Here is a 22,883-nt window from a genome sequence, read left to right as displayed (position 1 = left end):
AGTTTATAATCACAACATGTAATGTCTTGGTCCCATGTTTCATGAGCTGAAATCAAAGATCCTTTAAAGTCAAGATAATCCATCCACTTGACAGGTGTGGCATATCAAGAAGCTGTTTTAACAGCATAATAATTACACAGGTGCACCTTGTGCTAGGGGGGCAACAATCGAGGAGCTGAGGAGTATTTCTGTCTGTAATAAAACCCTTTTGTGGGGGAAAAAAAATTCTGATTGGCTGGGCCTATGTCCTCTCAGGCCCCCTCATGGCTGAGCCCCTGGCCTTATATGAGCTGCAACTCAGCAAAATCTTTAAACTGTTGCATGATGCTTTTATATTTTTGGGTTCAGCATAATATTAGACATCAAATGTTGAATTGTAGACAACAAACGAGTTAACATTTGCTTCCAGCAGCCTGTGGGCCATCAACGTTTTATCGGGTAAAAAAGATGACAGAAAATGAAAACAGACTGTATGTAAATGTTCGTTATTAAAGGTGCAATGTGTAACTTTGTGCTCATAACTTTTTGCACAAACAATCAAAGTGATCCAAGCTCCATATGAACTAAGCAGTGTCTTACCTTGGTTAAGACCCCACCTCCTCCACAGTCTGAGACACTCAAAGCAGAAATGAAACTACAGGTTGCACTTTTAGCTATATCTTTCAAATAGCACCATCTGTTGTCTACAATTCTGTAGTAGCCCTTTATTTCACCAGGAAAGTCAGTTTAGAACAAATTCTTATTTACAATGACAGCCTACCCCCGGCCAAACCCGAACGACAATGGGCCAATTGTGTACTGCCCTATGGAACTCCCAATCACGGCCGGTTGTGATCAAGGCTTGAATCGAATATGGGTCTGTAGTGACACCTCTAGCACTGAGATACAGTGGCTTAGACTGCTGCACCACTCGGGAGCCCAGAGCAGCTTTACATCTGTTTGGGTCAACTGAATTAAAAACAGAGAACGCATTTAGTTTATATTTGTGTGATGTTTGATTACCCATACTTCTCTCCTCTGACATTCAGACAGTATGTCTGTAGTGCAAGTGTGGCCATCTCCGGTCTTGGAGCGCCCCAGTGTGTCCAACAGGTTTAATACACACTACTCATGCTTGGCTGGAACAAGTACCTAGTACGACACACAGTTGCAGGATCATCATTGAAACATTAGGGGGTGTCAGGTTTAGATAAACACTACTATAGACCTCTGACTCACTTCACTTTAGTGGGTGTATGAGTTGATCCGCCCATTAAACACCACACACATCTTCAGACACAACTATTTACCATCTGTCTCTCAGGAGAAGATCACTCACTATAAGGATCCAGACAAGCAACAGTTATCCATGAAGCTGTAGTCAGAGAGACTGTGGATGATGGGTTGTCTCGTGGTCACCGGGGTTCTACTTGTGATTCTACTGTTCCATCCTCCAGCAGCTCAGAGTAAGTTTACCATGTTTGGCACAGGATAGTTTTCTTTGAAAGTTTTCACAAGACAACTCACTAGTGTTCTTATTCCAACCAACACCATTTTCTACCAATTTAGTGTAAACACTTTCAATGTTGTTTTTAATATACTGTTAAGTAGTGTGCTGACAGTTGCTGATACATCTTTGATGAGTAGAGCACAAGGAAACTCATTCAAAGAGTTTTGCCCAGCAGAGCTTGGGTTTACGGTCATTCACTAAGAATACACTCATTACCAGTTGTCCAATGAGGTTTACCATCTATGTTTAGTAAGTTTACCATCTATGTTTAGTAGGTTTACCATCTATGTTTAGTAAGTTTACCATCTATGTTTAGTAGGTTTACCATCTATGTTTAGTAAGTTTACCATCTATGTTTAGTAAGTTCACCATCTATGTTTAGTAAGTTTACCATCTATGTCTAGTAAGTTTACCATCTATGTTTAGTAAGTTTACCATCTATGTTTAGTAAGTTCACCATCTATGTTTAGGAAGTTTACCATCTATGTTTAGGAAGTTTACCATCTATGTTTAGTAAGTTTACATCTATGTTTAGTAAGTTTACCATCTATGTTAAGTAAGTTTACCATCTATGTTTAGTAAGTTTACCATCTATGTTTAGGAAGTTTACCATCTATGTTTAGTAAGTTTACCATCTATGTTTAGTAAGTTTACCATCTATGTTTAGTAAGTTTACCATCTATGTTTAGTAAGTTTACCATCTATGTTTAGTAAGTTTACCATCTATGTTTAGTAAGTTTACCATCTATGTTTAGGAAGTTTACCATTTATGTTTAGTAAGTTTACCATCTATGCTTAGGAAGTTTACCATCTATGTTTAGTAGGTTTACCATCTATGTTTAGTAAGTTTACCATCTATGTTTAGTAAGTTTACCATCTATGTTTAGTAAGTTCACCATCTATGTTTAGTAAGTTCACCATCTATGTTTAGGAAGTTTACCATCTATGTTTAGGAAGTTTACCATCTATATTTAGGAAGTTTACCATCTATGTTTAGTAAGTTTACATCTATGTTTAGTAAGTTTACCATCTATGTTAAGTAAGTTTACCATCTATGTCTAGTAAGTTTACCATCTATGTTTAGTAAGTTTACCATCTATGCTTAGGAAGTTTACCATCTATGTTTAGTAAGTTTACCATCTATGCTTAGGAAGTTTACCATCTATGTTTAGTAGGTTTACTATGTTTATAGAAATATGTCAGCTGTTTCGGAGCTGAGTAAATGTTACAAATCATTAGATAAAAATGTTGATATACTGCTTTGTTTTTTGATTGTGTTGTTAATATCAACTTCATTCATTACATTGCTAATGACGTTAAATGATACTATAGTGTGTCGTTGAATTTATGCAATAATACTTCACATTTTTCTGTTATACTGACTTTGTTGAGGACACATGCTTTAAATATATTCTCTCATTCATCTGCATGTGAATATGTTGTGTATATTTGCTGCTGTTGGTACATTATGTTCTTGTCACACTGCCCTTACCACAGTGGAGAGCCCAGATACAGATGTGGAGGCCGTGAGATTCGAAGAGTTTTGTCTGAAAATCTCTGATGATTCGCACTGTACAACCGCTGAACCAGAGCCCAGACAAACGGTTACCAACAAGGAGGCAGCTGAGAGCACACAACTGGCAATGTCTTCCCCATCGGTTGACAAGGAAGGTGGGTCACTCGAGCTTTGAAACGTATAACAAGATATCTTCATCCTTAGAGCACAAGACCTCATACCAAAAGTATAGATTAGAGGTTATACACATTCAATCCATCACATCCTACTTTTAATAACCGATTTGAGCCATGTATCTTGCAAACTCAACTCTTCCCTCAGAGTCAGAAATGCCTGTCAATTCCTCATCACTTGCAGCTGAGGTCATTTTAGACTATAGGCCTATGTTAATCAGTTCATCGTGCTGAATTGTGATACAGTTGTGAGTCAACAATATCAATAACTGATGTACTTATTCAAGGCTTCCCACCAGACAGTGGTGAACTGGGGCTGGTAGAGAGGGAAGGGTGTCGCTGCAACACAAGGTCACTCCCTGGCTTTAAGACATCACAAGTCATCTTCATCCATAATCACAAGCTAATACAGGTTAGAGAAGTCCAACACATCCTACTTTAATATCTTTTTTCAGATATAAACTCCACTCGTCAACCGGCTGTCAATTCTTCATCACTTGTGGCAAACTTCATGGGTAAGCTACATATTTCATTCTAAAGGCCTATTTTAATCAGTTCAACAAGCTGAATGTTTACATTCTTAGAAAAAAGGGATCCAAAAGGGTTCTTCGGCTGGCCCCATAGGAGAACCCTTTTGGGTTCCATGTAGAACCCTCTGTGGAAAGGGTCCTATATGGAACCCAAAAGGGTTCTACCTGGAACCAAAAAAAAGGTTATTCAAAGTGGTTCTCCTATAGGGACAGCCGAATAACCCTTTTAGATTCTAGATAGCACCTGTTCTAGATAGCACCTGTTCTAGATAGCACCTGTTCTAGATAGCACCTGTTCTTTTCAGAATGTTGTTGTAAAGCTGTAGTTGCAATACAAATAACGGTTTATCAGTTTATCAATGACCGATTGACTTTGTCACTGTTAAGGCATCCCACCAGACCATGGGGAACTGGGGCCGATAGAGAGGGAAGGGTGTCACTGCAAGACGTGGCAGGAACACACAACTGACCGGTCTCTTGTCAGGAGCATAGACCTCAGGCTCCCTGCAACGGACGTGTGTAACTCCACAGAGATCATGTGAGTGTGTATGTGTGTGTGTGTGTGTGTGTGTGTGTGTGTGTGTGTGTGTGTGTGTGTGTGTGTGTGTGTGTGTGTGTGTGTGTGTGTGTGTGTGCGTGTGTGTGCATGTGCGTGCATGTGTGCGTGCGTGTGCATGCATGCGTGTGTGTGTGTGCGTGCGTGCGTGCCTGTGTGTGTGTGTGTGTGCGTGCGTGTGTGTATGTGTGTGTGTGTGTGTGTGTGTGTATGTGTGTGTGTGTGTGTGTGCGTGCGTGTGTGTATGTGTGTGTGTGTGTGTGTGTGTGTATGTGTGTGTGTGTGTGTGTGTGTGTGTGTGTGTGTGTGTGTGTGTGTATGTGTGTGTGTGTGTGTGTGTGTGTGTGTGTGGGGGGGGGGGGGGGGGGGGGGGGGGTGCGTGTGTGCGCGTGTGTGTGCGTGCGTGCGTGTGTGTGTGTGTGGGTGCGTGCGTGTGTGCGTGTGCGTGTGTGTGTGTGTGTGTGTGTGCGTGCGTGTGTGTGTGTGTGTGCGTTGGGTGAAAGGGTTATGACAATGTGTTAATGGTCAAAGGCCAATTGAATGGTCAGTATCTATCAGCCATTAACCACTGCTGCTATTCTCTCCTAGTGAGACACTGGCAGATGGTAGGAAGGTTTGTGTGAATACCTCTCTCACAAGATACCTTGCACCACTGTTTGGGTGAGTTTGTGGGTAAGATATAATACAATATGAGGTCTTAGTTACATTTTTAGTTTCTCAATTGAAGCTTGTTTGTGCATTGTTTTCTTCATCTGATAAAATCACTTAGCTGTGCATCCTTACTCATATCAGTGGGGACTGTTCTTTCTTACTCATATCAGTGGGGACTGTGCATCCTTACTCATATCAGTGGGGACTGTTCATCCTTACTCATATCAGTGGGGACTGTGCATCCTTACTCATATCAGTGGGGACTGTTCTTTCTTACTCATATCAGTGGGGACTGTTCATCCTTACTCATATCAGTGGGGACTGTGCATCCTTACTCATATCAGTGGGGACTGTTCATCCTTACTCATATCAGTGGTGACTGTTCATCCTTACTCATATCAGTGGGGACTGTGCATCCTTACTCATATCAGTGGGGACTGTTCTTTCTTACTCATATCAGTGGGGACTGTGCATCCTTACTCATATCAGTGGGGACTGTTCATCCTTACTCATATCAGTGGGGACTGTTCATCCTTACTCATATCAGTGGGGACTGTTCTTTCTTACTTTTTTACATCGCTTGCATATTGTGGTAAAGATCTGACATCCTATTCCTCTGTGTCCTTGTGGTTATTTTAACTGAGCTTGTAACAAAACGTAATATTTCGATATTTTCCGCATTCCCCAGGCCTTCAACTGACCCAGACTGGGAAGGGACCACAACCCCCAGCCCAAACACCTCTGCAGTATCCTCGTCCCCAACCACACAGACAAAGGAACAAATGAGCATGACACCACCAAGGGAATTAAGCAGGGACTTTTCTTTCGACTTTTTCTTTCGAGTTACTGAACAGGGACAAGCACACCCAACACCCCCGGGACCCCCAGCACCCCCGGGACCCCCAGCACCCCCGGGACACCCAGAACCCCCGGGACTCGCAGCACCTCCGGGACCCCTAGGACCCAATGGGTCCGAAGGACACTTTGGACAACAGGGGTAACTAACTACAGTTGTTATTCTCAGTTCACAGTGGTCAATCACTATGTTTCTATGTCTTACTGTGGTGGGTTGAGGGTAGTAGTATAGCTATTTTACCTCCAGCCTTGTTGTACCTACTTATCAACAACATGGACTAAACTCAATGTCTGAGTGTTTATCCTTGTTTTCATACTGGAAGAAGTATTTACAGTAAAAACACATTCATCTTTAACCCCCCCCCCCCCCCCCCCCCCCCCCCTTTAGCCCTCAGAACAGTCTCAATTCATTGGGGCATGGATTCTACAAGGTGTCAAAAGCGTTCCATGGTGATGCTGGCCCATGTTGACTCCAATGCTTCCCACAGTAGTCCTTTGATTTGTGGACCATTCTTGATACACATGAGCAACTGTTGAGGGTGAAAAATCCAGCAGCATTGCAGTTCTTGGCACCTACTACCATACCCTGTTCAAAGGCACTTCAATATTTTGTCTTGCCCATTCAACCTCTAAATGGCACACATACACAATTCATGTCTCTGTTGTCTCAAGGCTTAAAAATCAATTTTAAACGTGTCTCCTCCCCTTCATCTACACTGATTGAAATGGATTTAACAAGTGACATCAACAATGGATCATAGCTTTCACCTGGACTCACCTGGTCAGACTGTCATGGAAGGAGCAGCTGTTTTGAATGTATTGTTCACTCAGTGTATATCAGTAGTGACTTTGATCAAGTGTATTCCTCTGTTTCTGTCTCATGCAGGCCTAGTCTGCAGAGATGCTTGTGCATCGTAATGGAGGCCAGAAGGATAGGAAGGTTCATCTCTAAAATACAGTTTAACGCACCCTCTTCACGCTGCAACGTTGTGGAGATTATGTAAGCTTCACTGTTGTACTTTATACTGCATTATTGGACATCATTTACTCACCACACTGTGTTTCACAGTACTTTTTCTACAGTTTTGCTTTACAACCACACAGAGAGAGAGAGAGAGAGAGAGAGAGAGAGAGAGAGAGAGAGAGAGAGAGAGAGAGAGAGAGAGAGAGAGAGAGAGAGAGAGAGAGAGAGAGAGAGAGAGAGAGAGAGAGAGAGAGAGAGAGAGAGAGAGAGAGAGAGACAGAGACAGAGAGAGAGAGAGAGAGAGAGAGAGAAAGAGAGAGAGAGAGAGAGAGAGAGACAAGGGGTAGATGTAAAGACTACTGATCATGATCTGCGGCCAATTTGTTCCCTCACGTGGCACAAATCCTGTGATGTTTCTTACTTTTTCAGGTTCATTCTCTAACGAGCTGTGGGATGAAAGTATATTTAACCGGCAGAAAATAAATGTACACTAAACATTGTTAACTTTCATGCCTTTCCCTACTTTAACATCTGAAATCTATCCCCAACCATAACCCTCGTTCCTAAACCTAATCTATGCCCAAACTTACATTTTCTTCTTACGGTAAAACATCGACTTCCTGTTGTGAATGTTTTGAGTTAACATAGCTGTTTCTTATGACTCTCCCCTGTTGTCCTATGCACAGTGCAACTCTGAAGACGTCAGGTCAAGAGGTTTGCTTGGATGTCAATGCACTCTGGGTACGCAAAATCCTGGAGAAATTAAAAGTACAACCAGACTCCCCTTGAAGGAGTTAACCTCATTTCAACACATCCTCCTGAATGACGCTAGGCTGATAATAAAGTTATATTTCATGAAAGATGTGTATTGCTTTGGCCCAACAGTTGTTAGTAAGTAAATGTTGCTGATTATCAAAGTGCTAAATGTGTCAGCAGTTTGACACTTCTTTTTTGATAAAGATGTTTGATAAGTGACTAATTCTTTCCACCCTGGCCTGTACTTGATTTTACAGGAAATTGAAATGTTTTTTTGGCATCTGATTTCTGCTATCTGGACAACTAAACCACTGAGAGAAAAGGGAAATTTGATAATGTAATTTGAATTTCACATTTTAAAGACAAGAGACAACTTAAACTAGTTGCAAATAAACCGCTCACCAACCTTGAGTATGACAATTTCCTTCATGACAACTGTTATTATATTATCAGGGGTTGTAAATGCAAAACAACTAAAACATGTCAGCAAATAAAATAACAGACTACTTATTATAATACATATGGTTTCCTTCTATGACCAGTTGGTGATTTCTGACTGATCATATAGACCTTGGGAGATTCTCAATTGGAAAAGTCTGTCCTCTCCTTGACTCCTCAGTCCTTCTTTCCTCTGTGACCTGGAAACCAATAAGTGGTCGAGGAGAGTGTCAATTTGTTAGTAGGTGAACCGAGGAGTAACCCCCAGCCAACCAGACGTGAAGTTGCCCCAAGTAGTCCCCGCCTCCAACCCTGCCTCCGAGTTCCATCCCCTTGGTTACTACCCTCACTTATCATGTCACCAGACTTCGCAAAGACTCCTACCTGCCTATAAACTCCTCTCGCGTTGGATACTGAAGTGCCTCCTCTGTGTTTGCTCTGCAGAGGAGTTTTGAAATCTGCCACTCCCCCTTTGAATCAACTGTTGCTTACATGCACACATTTCAAAACAACACGCTACTTTTCTTTTAATCTATAACATCTATAACATGTCTTGCACATCTAGCCTTAGCACTTTACACGTTTCATTCTACCGCTGTAAATGTCATTTGCCTGAGTGGAGAAGGAGTCTCATTTCCTACAAACATATTGTTTCCATGTTTCCTCTCCTCGCCTCCGCTCCTCGATTTCCACACTTCAGTTTGGCTTAGGGTTTGAGATAGGCTTAGGGTTTGGGTTAGGATTAGGGTTTGAGATAGGCTTAGGGTCTGGGTTAGGATTAGGGTTTGGGTTAGGATTAGGGTTTGAGATAGGCTTAGGGTTTGAGATAGGCTTAGGGTCTGGGTTAGGATTAGGGTTTGGGTTAGGATTAGGGTTTGGGTTAGGATTAAGGTTTGGGTTAGGGTTTGGGTTAGGGTTAGGGTTTGGATTAGGGTTTGGGTTAGGATTAGGGTTTGAGATAGGCTTAGGGTTTGAGATAGGCTTAGGGTCTGGGTTAGGATTAGGGTTTGGGTTAGGATTAGGGTTTGGGTTAGGATTAAGGTTTGGGTTAGGGTTTGGGTTAGGGTTAGGGTTTGGATTAGGGTTTGGGTTAGGGTTTGGTGTACTCCAGTTTCTTCTTGACCCCGGCACACTTCAGTATGAGCTCTGCGTGCCTCCTCTTCAGCCCCTCCAGCCTCTCCTCCAGGTCGTCTGAGGCGTCGACCTTCTCCTCAAAGTCCCTCAGCAGGATCTCGTTGCCCAGCAGGCCGCAGCGTTGGCGCAGCTTCAGGTTGTCCATACGGAGGCCATCCCTGGCCTGCTTGGTCCTGGTCAGCACATCCCTCTTCCTGGCCACCACCACTTCCACCTCAGCCAACTGGGCCCGCTTGGCCTGGTTCTCCATCTGCACGAACTGGAGCTTCTCCTTCACATGGGTTAGTACCTGGACTGTGCTGGTGATCTTCTTGCGCAGTTTAAGGAGCTCCTCGTTGCGCTCCTCTATCTTCTCATTATACGTCTGGTTCTCTATCTTCAGCTGCTCAAAGTCGATGAGGTGCAGGCCCTCAGCGAGCATCTCCTTAGCACGCAGTGTGGCCTCAAACTTGCGCGTCTTGTTCTTTAGCTTGATATTCTCCAGGCGCACGGTGACCAGCTCTTTCTGGCGCCGCTGCTCGGCCGCCTGGATCTGCTCTACCTCGACCACCGCCGCCTGTTTCCCAAGGCGCCGGCTCAGGGCCGTCACGGCCATGTCGCGCTTCAGTGCCATAAAAGCGCTCCACTCGGTCTCCAGCTGGCCCAGCTTCTCCTGGCTCTGCTGCCTCAGCTCCTCTGCCTGCTGCTGGGCTGCCTCCGAGTCCAGCCGGTGCTGCCACTTCAGGTCCTCCATGATGGCCATGTACTTCTGGTAGCGCTGCTCCTGGTCCGACACGGCTTTCTCCTTCTCAGGACGTGCGTCATCACCAGTCTTCTTGCGGAAGTACTCCACCAGCTTGATCTGGAGCTGACCGTTGACCTGGCTCAGTTTGTCCTTCTCCGCCTGCAACTCATAAAGGAAGTTCATGTACTCTTTGTAGTCGATGCTGGGGCCCGTCTCTTTGGTTACAGAGGGACCCTTTTCCTCAACCTGCACAGAACTCTCCCTTTCGGGAGTCCCTGGGTCTAGTTTTGGCGGTCCGTCTTCATCATCATTGTTGTTGTCGACATCTTCGAGTGTGAGGCTCCCCTCGCGGGAGAGAGGCTCCCCTATTAGAGGCTTCATCTCCGGGACCTCTCCCTCTTCGAATGTCTCACTCGTTGGTAGGTTAGGTCCTGTGGGTGACTCATCTCCAGCGCCCTCTCCTGGCTCAGAAGCGGCTGGGTTCCCTCCCTCTGTCTCAGCCGAGATACGCTCTGTTGCCTGTTCCCCTAAAGCTTTTTCAGACTCTTGCCCACTCTGCTCCACTGCTACCACCTCCTCAGCCTCATCTGTAGCCGTGTCAGCTTTATTCTTACAGTAATCAGCATTAGTGGATTTGCCCTCTTCTGAGGGCTCTTCAGCCGGTGTATGCTGGAGTTGCTCATCGTTCTTCAGCTCTGTGTTTTCAATGTTGGGATTGGACCCAGGATCATTCTCTTTCTGCTCTGCATTCCCATCCATGAGAATGGGAATTTAGTTTAAGTATTTCTGGCTAAAAACAAGCTAGAAAATCACGTGTCAATTAAGTCCCCGGTTGTAAGGCAACATTCAAATATATGTTTTCTAGGATAAAACGAGGTCAAGAAATCCTAAACGAGAACTTCACACATAAGCAACTGTTCTTTAATGAAACCATTTGTGTTTTGAGTTGTCCTGGAAACTGGGCATGTAAGCCAATCACAGGCTTTTGCGCCAAGTTCATTAATATTAATGAGACGCAGTAGTCTGACCAGAGACACTCCAGCACGCAGGCCCTCCCTCCGCGGCACTGCTGCTTCCAACAACAAGCAGAAGCCAGCAACATGGCCGACCTAGGAAAGAAGTACTGCGTAAACTGCCTTGCAGACGTTACGAATCTGCGGCTTCGCTGTACTGACTGTCCAGATATCGAACTTTGTCCGGAGTGCTTCTCCGCGGGTGCAGAAATCGGTAATCACCGGCGATGGCACGGTTATCAGCAAGTCGACGGCGGGCGCTTCACCCTCTGGGGTCCCGAAGCGGAGGGAGGATGGACTAGCAGGGAAGAGCAGTCGCTCCTCGACGCGATCGAGCAATATGGCTTTGGAAACTGGGTATTTCACTTTATAGCCTAGCTACTTTTCAGATAGCTATATAATACTAGCAGGCGTATAAAAATATGTAGACTAAATGTGAATGAGTAAAGTTGCTCTCTTGAAAAATAACGCAATATAGACCCGTATACATTTGACAACTTCAGACTGACAGCCAGGTTCTGTCGAGAGTTGGCCATATCGATCAACTCTGCAATACTTGAAATGTACTTTAGTCCTGTATACAGCTGGCTAGCTAAGTCGTGATGAATGCAACTTTTCCATGCTAACGCACATTACAATCCACGATGTTGCAAATGTGCAATGCATTATGAACATACAGGAAACGTTTGGTATAATGTAGGCTAGTCTGTTTCAATGGATCTGTTGATCTCCTATCAATGGAATTCAACACACGTCTATGCTAATAGTGAACGTATAGCAATGCATGCATTATGTGTGTGTCTGTGTAGCCTAAATGCTTGCAGGGATGTAATCCCCCTCTCAGTAACACTGGCCTGTGTGTGTGCTGGTCTTTCAGGAGGACATGGCCACTCATGTAGGGGCATCTCGGACCCCCCAGGATGTCATGGACCACTACGTCGGCATGTACATCCATGGCAACCTGGGAAAGGCCTGCGTCCCCGACAGCATCCCCAACCGGGTGACGGATCACACCTGCCCCAGCGGCGGCCCCCTGTCCCCCAGCCTCACCACCCCCCTGCCTCCCCTGGACGTGACCCTGGGCGAGCAGCAACAGCTGGGCTACATGCCACTCCGCGACGACTATGAGATGGAGTACGACCAGGAGGCGGAGAAGCTCATCAGTGGCCTGTCGGTCAACTACGACGATGAAGACGTGGAGATCGAGATGAAGCGCGCGCACGTGGACATGTACGTGCGCAAGCTTCGTGAGCGCCAGCGCCGCAAAAATGTGGCCCGCGACTACAACCTGGTGCCCGTCTTCCTAGGCCGCGACAAGAAGGAGAAGCAAAGCACGCTGGGAGTTGTAGGTGGTGGTGGTGGCGTCGTCGTCGGAGCGGTGGGGAGCCTTCCGACGCCAACCACTCCCGCGGTGACGCCGGGAGCTCCAGCCGTCCCGACGGTGCCGAAGCGTAAGATCCCCAAGGAGGAGAAGGAGCAGCGGATGAAGTTACGGGGGATGTGCCAGTTCATGGCTCAGCGGGAGTTTGAGGACTTGTTCCACAACATGCACAAGGAGCGCGTGCTGCGCGCCAAAGTACGGGAGCTGCAGCGCTACCGCCGCAACGGCATCGCGCGACTGGACGAGGCGGCCGAGTACGAGGCGGCGAGGCACAAACGGGAGAAACGCAAGGAGAACAAGAGCGTAGCTACCTCGAAAACGGGCCGGGGCGGAGGGCTCGGCACAGGAGGAGGGCTTGGCGGAGGGACAGGAGGTGGCGGAGTCATCAAAGAGGAGGGCAAGGATGGCGAGTTCCCGGCCATAGAGAACCTGGCGGGCTTCGAGCTGCTGTCAGACCGGGAGAAGGTGCTGTGCAATTCACTTAACCTCAGCCCCACGCGCTACCTGACTGTCAAGACAATCATCATCAAGGACCACCTGCAGAAGAGCCAGGGCATTCCCTCCAAGAGCCGGCTGCCCAGCTACCTAGACAAGGTGCTCAAGAAACGCATCCTCAGCTTCCTCACAGAGAGCGGCTGGATATCCCGGGACGCATCCTAACAATCCATTGGGTTTGTAGGGATTGGGACGCATCCTAACAATCCATTGAGTTTGTAGGGTCTGGGACAGGTCCTAACAATCCATTGAGTTTGTAGGGTCTGGGACACATCCCAACAATCCATTGGGTTTGTAGGGTCTGGGACACGTCCTAACAATGTGTATGGAGTTTGTGGGGACTAAGGATTGCAGAGGGACAATGACTCTTGTTCTCTGTTGGATTGTTGCGTCTCTGTGTCTTGTTATAAACAATGTGAGATGTGTCGTAAACTCCAGATTGGACCAAGCTGAATTTTACCACCTTTTGTCAAGTTCTGACCCAAGTCGTCGACCACCGGACTGTTTGTGAAGATGTACATTGCAAAATATTTCCTCTTTCTTAAAAAAAAGTTTGGATACCATTTACTGGAGAACGTGGAACAAATATATATTTTTGTATTTGCATCCATATGAATGATAATGTATGGGTAGATGATACATTCTCTTTATTGCAGTGAAGGATCACCTAATACTACTGGGCAAACCAGACAACACTGTTTTTCAAAGCGGTTCTCAAAGTATAAATAGTTGTGTAGATTGTCTCCAGCTTCCTGTTAGTATGGTCCCAGATCAGTTGGTGCCATCTTGCCGACTCCTATGGTCATTGGCAAGACGATACAAACAGATCTGGGACCAGGCTAGCTTCCTTTTAGGTTAGGATGTTGTCTTGGAGAGCACAGGTTAGTGCCTATTCAAACAGCAATACAGCCGCACTGTGTTGGAAAGCAGGGGTTATCATCATCATTCTTACCATGAAGAGATGGCCTGCTAAGCATAGAGGGGTCAGTATTTGGCAGCTAACGCTTTCATAAAGCACTGCGGTAATCCCCATTATGACGCTGTAGCTTTGTGGTGTTGTCAGGCTCAGAATGTGGCACTGTGAGGGGAGTAGATAAGCCTAACTCCTCCATACTATGCTGTTCCACACGTTGCACGTTTTCTGATTCTAGTAGGCGATTCACTCTACTCGACTTCTAAAGAAAATAAAAAGCTTTAAATATCGGCATTAACCAATGACATGCGATCCTAAAGCACAAATCAAAAATGTTGCATATCTATTTTTTTTCACCACCGGTTAAGTTTGCCTGTTTGGTGTGTCGTCCTGCCAGACTAGTTTTAGCCTCTTCATGAATATGTGCTGCATGATTATTGTATTGTGACTCGTTGCTCGCTGTTTAGTTTGCTACTGTTCCATCTATTCAAAGGGAGTTAAATCATCGTTAAAATTTTAAAAAATAAAATAAATGATTTACCTGCTACATTTGCTCCATCTATCTTCCTGGTTCATTGTTTTACAGTCACATCGTTCAATTAAGGCTAGTGCAGTGATTCTCAAAGTAGGGGTTGTGAAACCAAATGGGGAAAGTACCTTTTGTTGTTGTTGATTAGAACCACTGGGTTAGTGTTCACATATGGCCTTGCAAGAACACTATCAAAGGGCAGAAATATTCTGGTAGAAGAGAAAATGGACGACTGCCACAGTTGGTTTTAGACCTGGTTTTCCATTATGTGAAATGTGTTTGTTCCAAGCACGGGTGCTTTAAAATGTCCCGTGGCACCTTCTCCCTCCGATGTCCAGTTAGCCTGTTTAAAACGGAGGTGAACTTCAGCAGAGATGTGGGTGGGTTGTATAGAAACAGTATTACATTAGACACTGTGAAATAATGTTGTGACTGCATTCGTATAGGCCTTAATATGAGCATTCCATCATTGTACATTTACCATACCACAGAGGAAATAAATGCTATATTATTCTTCCCCATAAGCCTCTGAGTATCCAGACACTGACAAGGCCCCTTGGTTCTCCCATCATCTACTTGAAGATTTTTTATTTTTGTCCCAACAACTGGCGTAGTTCACAATCAAACACTACATATCTCCTTATCTGGTTTAAGGCGAAAACAACTGTTCAAGGGTGTTAGTATGTTCTGTATTAAAAATGAAAATCCTTTATACTGTATGGCTTCCTTGGTTTTATTTTCACATTTGGTGAGTTCAGTACGTGGTAATATTTGCTGACAGTGTCCTACACTTCATGATCCTACATACAGGGAAATGGGCCAATTAAAAACAATGGACATGCAAGTCCAAGTGAATCTGTTTATTAGACGCTGCTGTGGCACTGAACAGGACAACCGTCCACAGGCACACTAAATCTAACATGGCATTCGTAAAAGAAACGCATGAAACAAGACCAGTATGTAGAGGATCTAGACAAGAAGAAAAACAAACTGTTGGGGGGAGTTTCTCTTCTGCACTGTTCAACCAATCCAGTAAATGTGGAGGAGGAGTTAAGATGGAATGGTTCTCTTCTGCACTGTTCAACCAATCCAGTAAATGTGGAGGAGGAGTTATAGTGTCTCTTGGTTAACACAGTGTTTCTAAACATACTGTACCGTCTCTGTTGTTAACATGTCACAGGCTCGCTTTCCCCTTCCCCTGTTGTTGGGGACTCCGAAGCTGCTACAGGCACACAGACTATTCAGTCTAAGTAGTTAAGACTAATTAACGTCATTATACTGTCCCACACCTGCCATAGCGGCGAGATAGTGTTCTGCTGTCATGAAGTCTGGAATGATTACATTAAGAGCCTCAACAGCATGATTGCGTATCTCCGGTGAATCTAGATTTCGCTAGAGCGTATTTTCATTTTGACAACCATACTCTCTGGCCGGCTCCTACTGTAGTGCAGCAGCTGAACACTACGTCTGTGGTTGCCTCGGAGGTATTTTTTACATACATACATACAACATTAATGTATTGTGTAATATTGCATATTTCACCTCCATTCACTTAAAACTGTCCAGACTATTTCTGAAAATGAAACAGACTACATCAGGGCTCTCCAACCCTGTTCCTGGAGAGCTACCATCCTGTAGGTTTTCACTCCAACCCTGTTCCTGGAGAGCTACCATCCTGTAGGTTTTCACTCCAACCCTGTTCCTGGAGAGCTACCATTCTGTAGGTTTTCACTCCAACCCTGTTCCTGGAGAGCTACCATTCTGTAGGTTTTCACTCCAACCCTGTTCCTGGAGAGCTACCATTCTGTAGGTTTTCACTCCAACCCTGTTCCTGGAGAGCTACCATTCTGTAGGTTTTCACTCCAACCCTGTTCCTGGAGAGCTACCATTCTGTAGGTTTTCACTCCAACCCTGTTCCTGGAGAGCTACCATTCTGTAGGTTTTCACTCCAACCCTGTTCCTGGAGAGCTACCATTCTGTAGGTTTTCACTCCAACCCTGTTCCTGGAGAGCTACCATTCTGTAGGTTTTCACTCCAACCCTGTTCCTGGAGAGCTACCATTCTGTAGGTTTTCACTCCAACCCTGTTCCTGGAGAGCTACCATTCTGTAGGTTTTCACTCCAACCCTGTTCCTGGAGAGCTACCATTCTGTAGGTTTTCACTCCAACCCTGTTCCTGGAGAGCTACCATTCTGTAGGTTTTCACTCCAACCCTGTTCCTGGAGAGCTACCATTCTGTAGGTTCTCACTCCAACCCTGTTCCTGGAGAGCTACCATTCTGTAGGTTTTCACTCCAACCCTGTTCCTGGAGAGCTACCGACCTGTAGGTTTTCACTCCAACCCTGTTCCTGGAGAGCTACCGACCTGTAGGTTTTCACTCCAACCTTAATCTAGCGCACCTGGCATTACTTACAGGGGGAAAAAAAATATATATTCCAATTAAATTAATTGAAAGTACTATGTTTGTCCAATGAAAACAATGACAGCAGTTTGGTATATAATAATGAGGTACATTACATTCTCCCATCCATAACAATTACAATGACTGGACAGGAATCTGATCCTGATGACTGAAATAGGACAGAAATGACTTGTCAAACTGGTTCTGTGCTGTACGTGCCATCACAAGTGTTGCTTCTGCTCAAACATAATTGCGCCTGGCAGATACATGGGCTGTGTCCCAATTCGACATCCTTCCCCGCAAAGTATGCACTTGCACACTTCCTGTCATGGATTTAACAATGCCGTAAACTCCCTCCAGCCAATCCAATGCTTTTTAATTCATGACAGGGAGTGAGCAAGTGCACACTTCGGGAGAAGGGTGGAGAATCGGTATGCAAAGTCAAAACAGGCTGTGATGTCATCCATGGTAATAATATTAGTTCCAAGTTGGGTTCCCGCCTCTTTGAGGCAACGTTAGGTGGTTGGGTGGGGCGCTTTGACCAGCCTGCAGTAGCCAAGGTGATCTGTCACCCAGGCAAGAACAATGACATCACGGTCATACTGAACTTTTTTTTATTTTTTTATCAAGGGGATTTGGCCACGCCGACCAATGCCGGCCGGAGGGTGCGCCCGTGGAGTTTGTAGCCCACCTTGGTTACTACGGCGACCGTGCCGGGCTCTTTACCCTCCACAGGGGCGTGAAATAGAGCCTCGTGCTCATAGGGGTCGAACTTCTGCCCTCCGTCTGGGTTAAGCTTGACCAGGCCGTGCTTGGCGAACACCTTCTGCATCTGTTTATCTGTCATCACCAAGCCGTCGTACAGGTTCTTCAGGTGGGGGTTCTTCTGAGAGGACACCTCCTCACTGGGCACGCTCTCCGTCGCCTTCTCCAAGATGTCCGCCACCTCCAGCAGGTCTTTGCACAACCTTTGGATTCCTGAAATAAAGGAGAGATGAGTTAGTATTCTTTTAGAAAACATAGAATGAACAACATCATTGAATATGCAGTTCCAAAAGTATTGGGAGAGCGACACATGTTGTGGTTGTTTCGGCTCTGTCCTCAAGCCCTTTGGATTTAAAATGACACAATGATGGAGGTTAAAGCGTACACTGTCAGCTTTCAATTTCAGGGTATTTTTATCCATATCGGATGAACCGTTTAGAAATGACAGCAATATTTCTACATAGTTCAAGATTATCCATAATCATGGTAGCATCGTTAATGTAAAGGTGTTTAGAAACATTCTATTCTCATTTACAATAAAAGTGACTCCAAAGTTACAATACATTATTTACCATTAATTTCTATTGGCCACAAAATAATCTGAAACAAACAAAAACAAACTGCAAATGCATCCAACAAATTTGTAGAGTCACAAGTTTGATGTAGTCATTGTGTGCTAGGAATATGGGACCAAATACTACATTTTTTGCTACTTTAATACACATAAGTACATTTGTTCCCTAAAATGGGAGGACTACGTACAACAAGTGCTGTCATTTCTAACCGGTTCTAAGCTGAGTCTGCACTTTAACATCTGTCATTGTATCACTTCAAATCCAAAGTGCTGGAGTACAGAGCCAGAACAACAATAAATGGCACTGTCCCAATACATACAGAGCCAGAACAACAATAAATGGCACTGTCCCAATACATACAGAGCCAGAACAACAATAAATGGCACTGTCCCAATACATACAGAGCCAGAACAACAATAAATGGCACTGTCCCAATACATACAGAGCCAGAACAACAATAAATGGCACTGTCCCAATACATACAGAGCCAGAACAACAATAAATGGCACTGTCCCAATACATACAGAGCCAGAACAACAATAAATGGCACTGTCCCAATACATACAGAGCCAGAACAACAATAAATGGCACTGTCCCAATACATACAGAGCCAAAACAACAATAAATGGCACTATCCCAATACATACAGAGCCAGAACAACAATAAATGGCACTGTCCCAATACATACAGAGCCAGAACAACAATAAATGGCACTGTCCCAATACATACAGAGCCAAAACAACAATAAATGGCACTGTCCCAATACATACAGAGCCAGAACAACAATAAATGGCACTGTCCCAATACATACAGAGCCAGAACAACAATAAATGGCACTGTCCCAATACATACAGAGCCAGAACAACAATAAATGGCACTATCCCAATACATACAGAGCCAGAACAACAATAAATGGCACTGTCCCAATACATACAGAGCCAGAACAACAATAAATGGCACTGTCCCAATACATACAGAGCCAGAACAACAATAAATGGCACTGTCCCAATACATACAGAGCCAGAACAACAATAAATGGCACTGTCCCAATACATACAGAGCCAGAACAACAATAAATGGCACTGTCCCAATACATACAGAGCCAGAACAACAATAAATGGCACTGTCCCAATACATACAAAGCCAGAACAACAATAAATGGCACTGTCCCAATACATAGAGCCAGAACAACAATAAATGGCACTGTCCCAATACATACAGAGCTCACTGTACCTCCAGATTAACTTTATATTACATGTTGCTTGACATCAATGAACCAAAAGGATGGTTTTAAAAACCACCTATAAGTATGTCTGTCTCACTGGTGAGAATCAAATAAATATGCAAATGTTAGATTACCATACAACTTTGAGTCTTCCACCATCTTTTGACTCCTCGTCCTCAGGTTCTCCGTGTCTGCCAGGGCCCGCTTGTACTTGTCCTGTAGACACAGACAGAAAAGTTGAGGCCAAGAGACAATCCTGTTCCCAAAGCTCTTCTGACTAGTGAGATTCAGACAGGGTAAGGTTAACCAAGATACTATTCCACACTAGTATACCACTAGGAAACCATGCCTAACACACTGGTTTCATTCTAGGTAGTATTCTAGCTTGGATATTGGAACAGACTTATAGTGACTGGTGTGGCGACCTAGGACTAGGGTAAAGTTGCCCCTAGACCAAGGGGAGGGGGGCAGCAAAGTGCGCCCCCGAGAGCTATAAAAAATATATATTTACAAAAATAAAGACATTTTTCTCCCCAATTTCATGGTATCCCACTGGTAGTTACAGGCTTGTCCCATCGCTGCAACTCCCGTACGGACTCAGAAGAGACGAAATTCAAGAGCCAAAACACTACCCAGCCAAGCCGCACTTGCTTGTTGACACAATGCCCGCTTAACCCGGAAGCCAGCCACACCAATGTGTCGAAAGAAACGCTGTACACTTGGCACCAAGTCAGCGTTCATGCGCTTGGCCCGCCACAGGTTGAGATAATAACAGAACATGGCCAAGATGTTAAAATGTCCATAGGTACAGATCTAGGATCACCCTCCCCTCACCCAATCCTAACCGCGATGGGTCAAGGAAATCTCGACCTGCCAAACCCTCTGCTAACCAGGACAACGCTGGGCCAATTGTGCGCCGCCTCATGGGTCTCCCAGTCACTGCCAGCTGTGACAAAGCCTGGGATTGAACCCGGGTCTGTAGTGATGCCTCAAGCATTGCGATGCAGTGCCTTAGACCACACTGCACCACTTGTGAAGCCCCCGACAATTGTTTGTTAAAATCAACTTGTCCCCCTAAAAATGTGGCCCTCCATTGAATTGCAAAATCCTGACGTGGCCCTCGAGACAAAAGGTTTGCCCAACCCTGCCCTAGACTCTGATCTTGGGTCAGTTTTTTTTCTTCCCCCTAGTTAAGGTTAGGATTGGGTGAGGGGAGGGTGATCCTAGATCTGTACCTATGGACATTTTAACATCTTGGCCATGTTCTGATATTATCTCAACCCGGCACAGCCAGAAGAGGACTGGCCAGCCCTCATAGCCTCGTTCCTATCTAGGTTTCTTCCTAGGTTTTGGCCTTTCTAGGGAGTTTTTCCTAGCCACAGTGCTTCTACACCTGCATTGCTTGCTGTTTGGTGTTTTACGCTGGGTTTCTGTACAGCACTTTGTGACATCAGCTGATGTAAGAAGGGCTTTATAAATACATGTGATTGATTGATATGGAAACTGCACCCTGGAGCCAGACTCACCGTGACCTCTTTGAGCTGCTCCTCCAGCTGGCCCTTCTCCTCAGCAAGGCCCTTCTCTGCTGCGCTCTGCTCAGCATGCTGGTCCTCCTCCGACCCCTGGCCGCTTTTCTGCTGGGCTGCTGTGCATAGGAGGCGTGGGGATGCCCTAACAGAGCAGAGAGAGACAGAGAAATGGGTTAGATACACAACATAGGTTTAGCTGTTAATGCATTGGTCACTTTAGTGCACTGTACTGGTATACAAACATGATTACTTAATTTGTATATGGTACATGTTTATTTTATTAATATGGTAATATCATGTTAATGGTTAGCCTCTGGTATCCCGTTGCTGAAGGCTACATCCCATACCCAGAAGACATATTTACAAGCCCTCTGGGTTTACCTATTTCAGATCAACTTTTCCCAAGTCATCTAAAGAAAATATGTAATCAAGAATGGTTTACCTTTCGGTGCGGACCATACAATGTGTGAAAATAAACGTTGACATTAAACTTTCCCGGAGTTTACAGAATTCACACCATATAGCCTAATCTCCATAAAATAGCGCTGCCATCTGGGAACACGTGGTAATCTCGTGTGGCAATTACAGAATATTGCTGACTAGGAAGTGTGCGTCGGAAAAATGTGGATTTCAACAGTTATTATATTTATTTTTTTACCACAGTTCACACATTTGGCCCGTACCGACAGATAAAGCATTTCAAATTTGCCTTCGGTGACGCGGATGTGTACAGGTCTCCCGGAGCGAAGAGGCTAGGTAATGATCTACGGTAACGTTACACACATTAGAGTCTCTCTGACTGCAATCTCTCCTTGGCCCAGATACAGGTAAACTACATTGTGGCATTTTAGTAGCGAAGCCAACAGCCTTTGCTATGGTGTGTCACCAAACTACACCCAAAATAGCTTAACATTAAAACCTGCGGTACTGTAGTTATAGCTAGTTCGCATTGGATTAGTTGAGAGGCTAACAGCTTTGAACAAGGCGCATAGAAATTGAATTAAATGGGATTCTGCTATCAGAAATGTGCTATTGAACTCTCATTACGAAAGCAGTACAATAACTAACGTTATATGACAGGTCGTTAGTTAGCAAGCTAACGTTACCCAACTCGTTAGCACCCGGCCAAGGGTGATGGCACAACGTTACAGACAATGCTCTGAACAACCGTATTAACATGTACTCTCGCAATGTATTACCTTATTATTGAAGAAGATGCTACAATAGAGTAACTCTGTTTTACAGCTCGTACACACCAGCTCGCCATTTTCACTGATAACACACGCTGAAGGAGCAGAGTACCCCAGTAGCAGGAGGTTGAGCCAATCACCAATCAGAAAGAGATCCACCTAGTCGTCGCGTCCAATCAATGATGTTATAGAGTATGACGTCTTCCTGTAGTTTGGTTGAGGTGATGATAAACGTCGAAAACTGGGCACGTGACCAAGGACAGAATTTGTGCCTTTTGTAAACTGAAGGTTATCTCTCCTTTGTAACTTTTTAAGTGTTGAATCATCACCAAACCCATCTCTGTCCACATCACCAACAAACTATCATGGTCCAAACACACCAATACAGTCATGAAGAGGGTACGACAACACTTTTCCCCCCCCAGGCTGACAAGATCCCCAGATCCTCAAAAAGTTATCCAGCTGCACCATCTAGACCGATTGCATCACGGCCTGGTATGGCACCTGCTCGGCATCTGACCATAAAGTGCTACACAGAGGGTAGTGCGTACGGCCCAGTACATCACTGGGGCCAAGCTTACTTTCATCCAGGACCTATATACTAGGCGGTGTCAGAGGAAGTCCTAAAAAATTGTCAAAGACTCCAGCCATCCAAGTCATAGACTGTTCTCTCTGCTACCGCATGACAAGCAGTACCGGATCGCCAAGTCTAGGTCCAAAAGGCTTTTTAACAGTGCAGATGTTAATGTGCAGCAGTATACGTTTTTTTTAATAAAGCGATGCTCTGCCTTAACAACACTATCAACAAGGCAGATCCTACAGGCTCCAGTTTTGTCACACTACTGTTCAGTCATGTGGTCAGGTGCCACAAAAAAGGACTTAGGAAAATTGCAATTGGCTCAGAACAGGGCAGCATGGCTGGCCCTTGGATGTACACAGAGAGCTAATATTAATAATATGCATGTCAATCTCTCCTGGCTGAAAGTGGAGGAGAGATTGACTTCATCACTACTTTTATTTATGTTGAATGCACTGAGCTGTCTGTCTAAACTACTAACACACAGCTCACACACCCATGCATA

General features: G+C 44.9%; 4 protein-coding genes across 4 annotated transcripts; 2 read left to right on the top strand and 2 right to left on the bottom strand.

Annotated features, from left to right (window-relative positions):
• Nucleotides 1–921: 921 nt before the first annotated feature.
• On the top strand, nt 922–7,901 carry LOC109897128 (uncharacterized). Its single transcript, XM_031832560.1, has 8 exons — nt 922–1,445; nt 2,987–3,160; nt 3,634–3,693; nt 4,096–4,246; nt 4,853–4,924; nt 5,604–5,912; nt 6,657–6,770; nt 7,421–7,901. Exons 1-8 carry the CDS (start codon nt 1,376–1,378, stop codon nt 7,521–7,523), a joined length of 1,053 nt encoding a protein of 350 aa, XP_031688420.1. The 5' UTR covers nt 922–1,375; the 3' UTR covers nt 7,524–7,901.
• cfap184 (cilia and flagella associated protein 184) lies at nt 7,815–10,790 on the bottom strand. The gene has a single exon (XM_020491694.2). It carries the CDS (start codon nt 10,543–10,545, stop codon nt 9,019–9,021), a length of 1,527 nt encoding a protein of 508 aa, XP_020347283.1. The 5' UTR covers nt 10,546–10,790; the 3' UTR covers nt 7,815–9,018.
• Nucleotides 10,791–10,794: 4 nt separating this feature from the next.
• LOC109897125 (transcriptional adapter 2-beta) lies at nt 10,795–14,834 on the top strand. Its single transcript, XM_020491695.2, has 2 exons — nt 10,795–11,156; nt 11,677–14,834. The coding sequence occupies exons 1-2, from the start codon at nt 10,887–10,889 to the stop codon at nt 12,838–12,840; spliced, it is 1,434 nt and encodes a 477-aa protein (XP_020347284.1). The 5' UTR covers nt 10,795–10,886; the 3' UTR covers nt 12,841–14,834.
• Nucleotides 14,835–14,962: 128 nt separating this feature from the next.
• On the bottom strand, nt 14,963–21,939 carry LOC109897129 (grpE protein homolog 1, mitochondrial). Its single transcript, XM_020491699.2, has 4 exons — nt 21,811–21,939; nt 20,609–20,753; nt 19,217–19,298; nt 14,963–17,495 (listed from the first exon to the last, which is right to left on the bottom strand). Exons 1-4 carry the CDS (start codon nt 21,876–21,878, stop codon nt 17,143–17,145), a joined length of 648 nt encoding a protein of 215 aa, XP_020347288.1. The 5' UTR covers nt 21,879–21,939; the 3' UTR covers nt 14,963–17,142.
• Nucleotides 21,940–22,883: the final 944 nt, after the last annotated feature.

Source organism: Oncorhynchus kisutch, linkage group LG9 (genome assembly GCF_002021735.2).
Source record: "Oncorhynchus kisutch isolate 150728-3 linkage group LG9, Okis_V2, whole genome shotgun sequence".
In the NCBI taxonomy this organism is placed as follows: domain Eukaryota; kingdom Metazoa; phylum Chordata; class Actinopteri; order Salmoniformes; family Salmonidae; genus Oncorhynchus; species Oncorhynchus kisutch.
The sequence above is the reverse complement of the archived record's forward strand: the minus strand, read 5'-3'. Positions and strand labels throughout refer to the sequence as shown.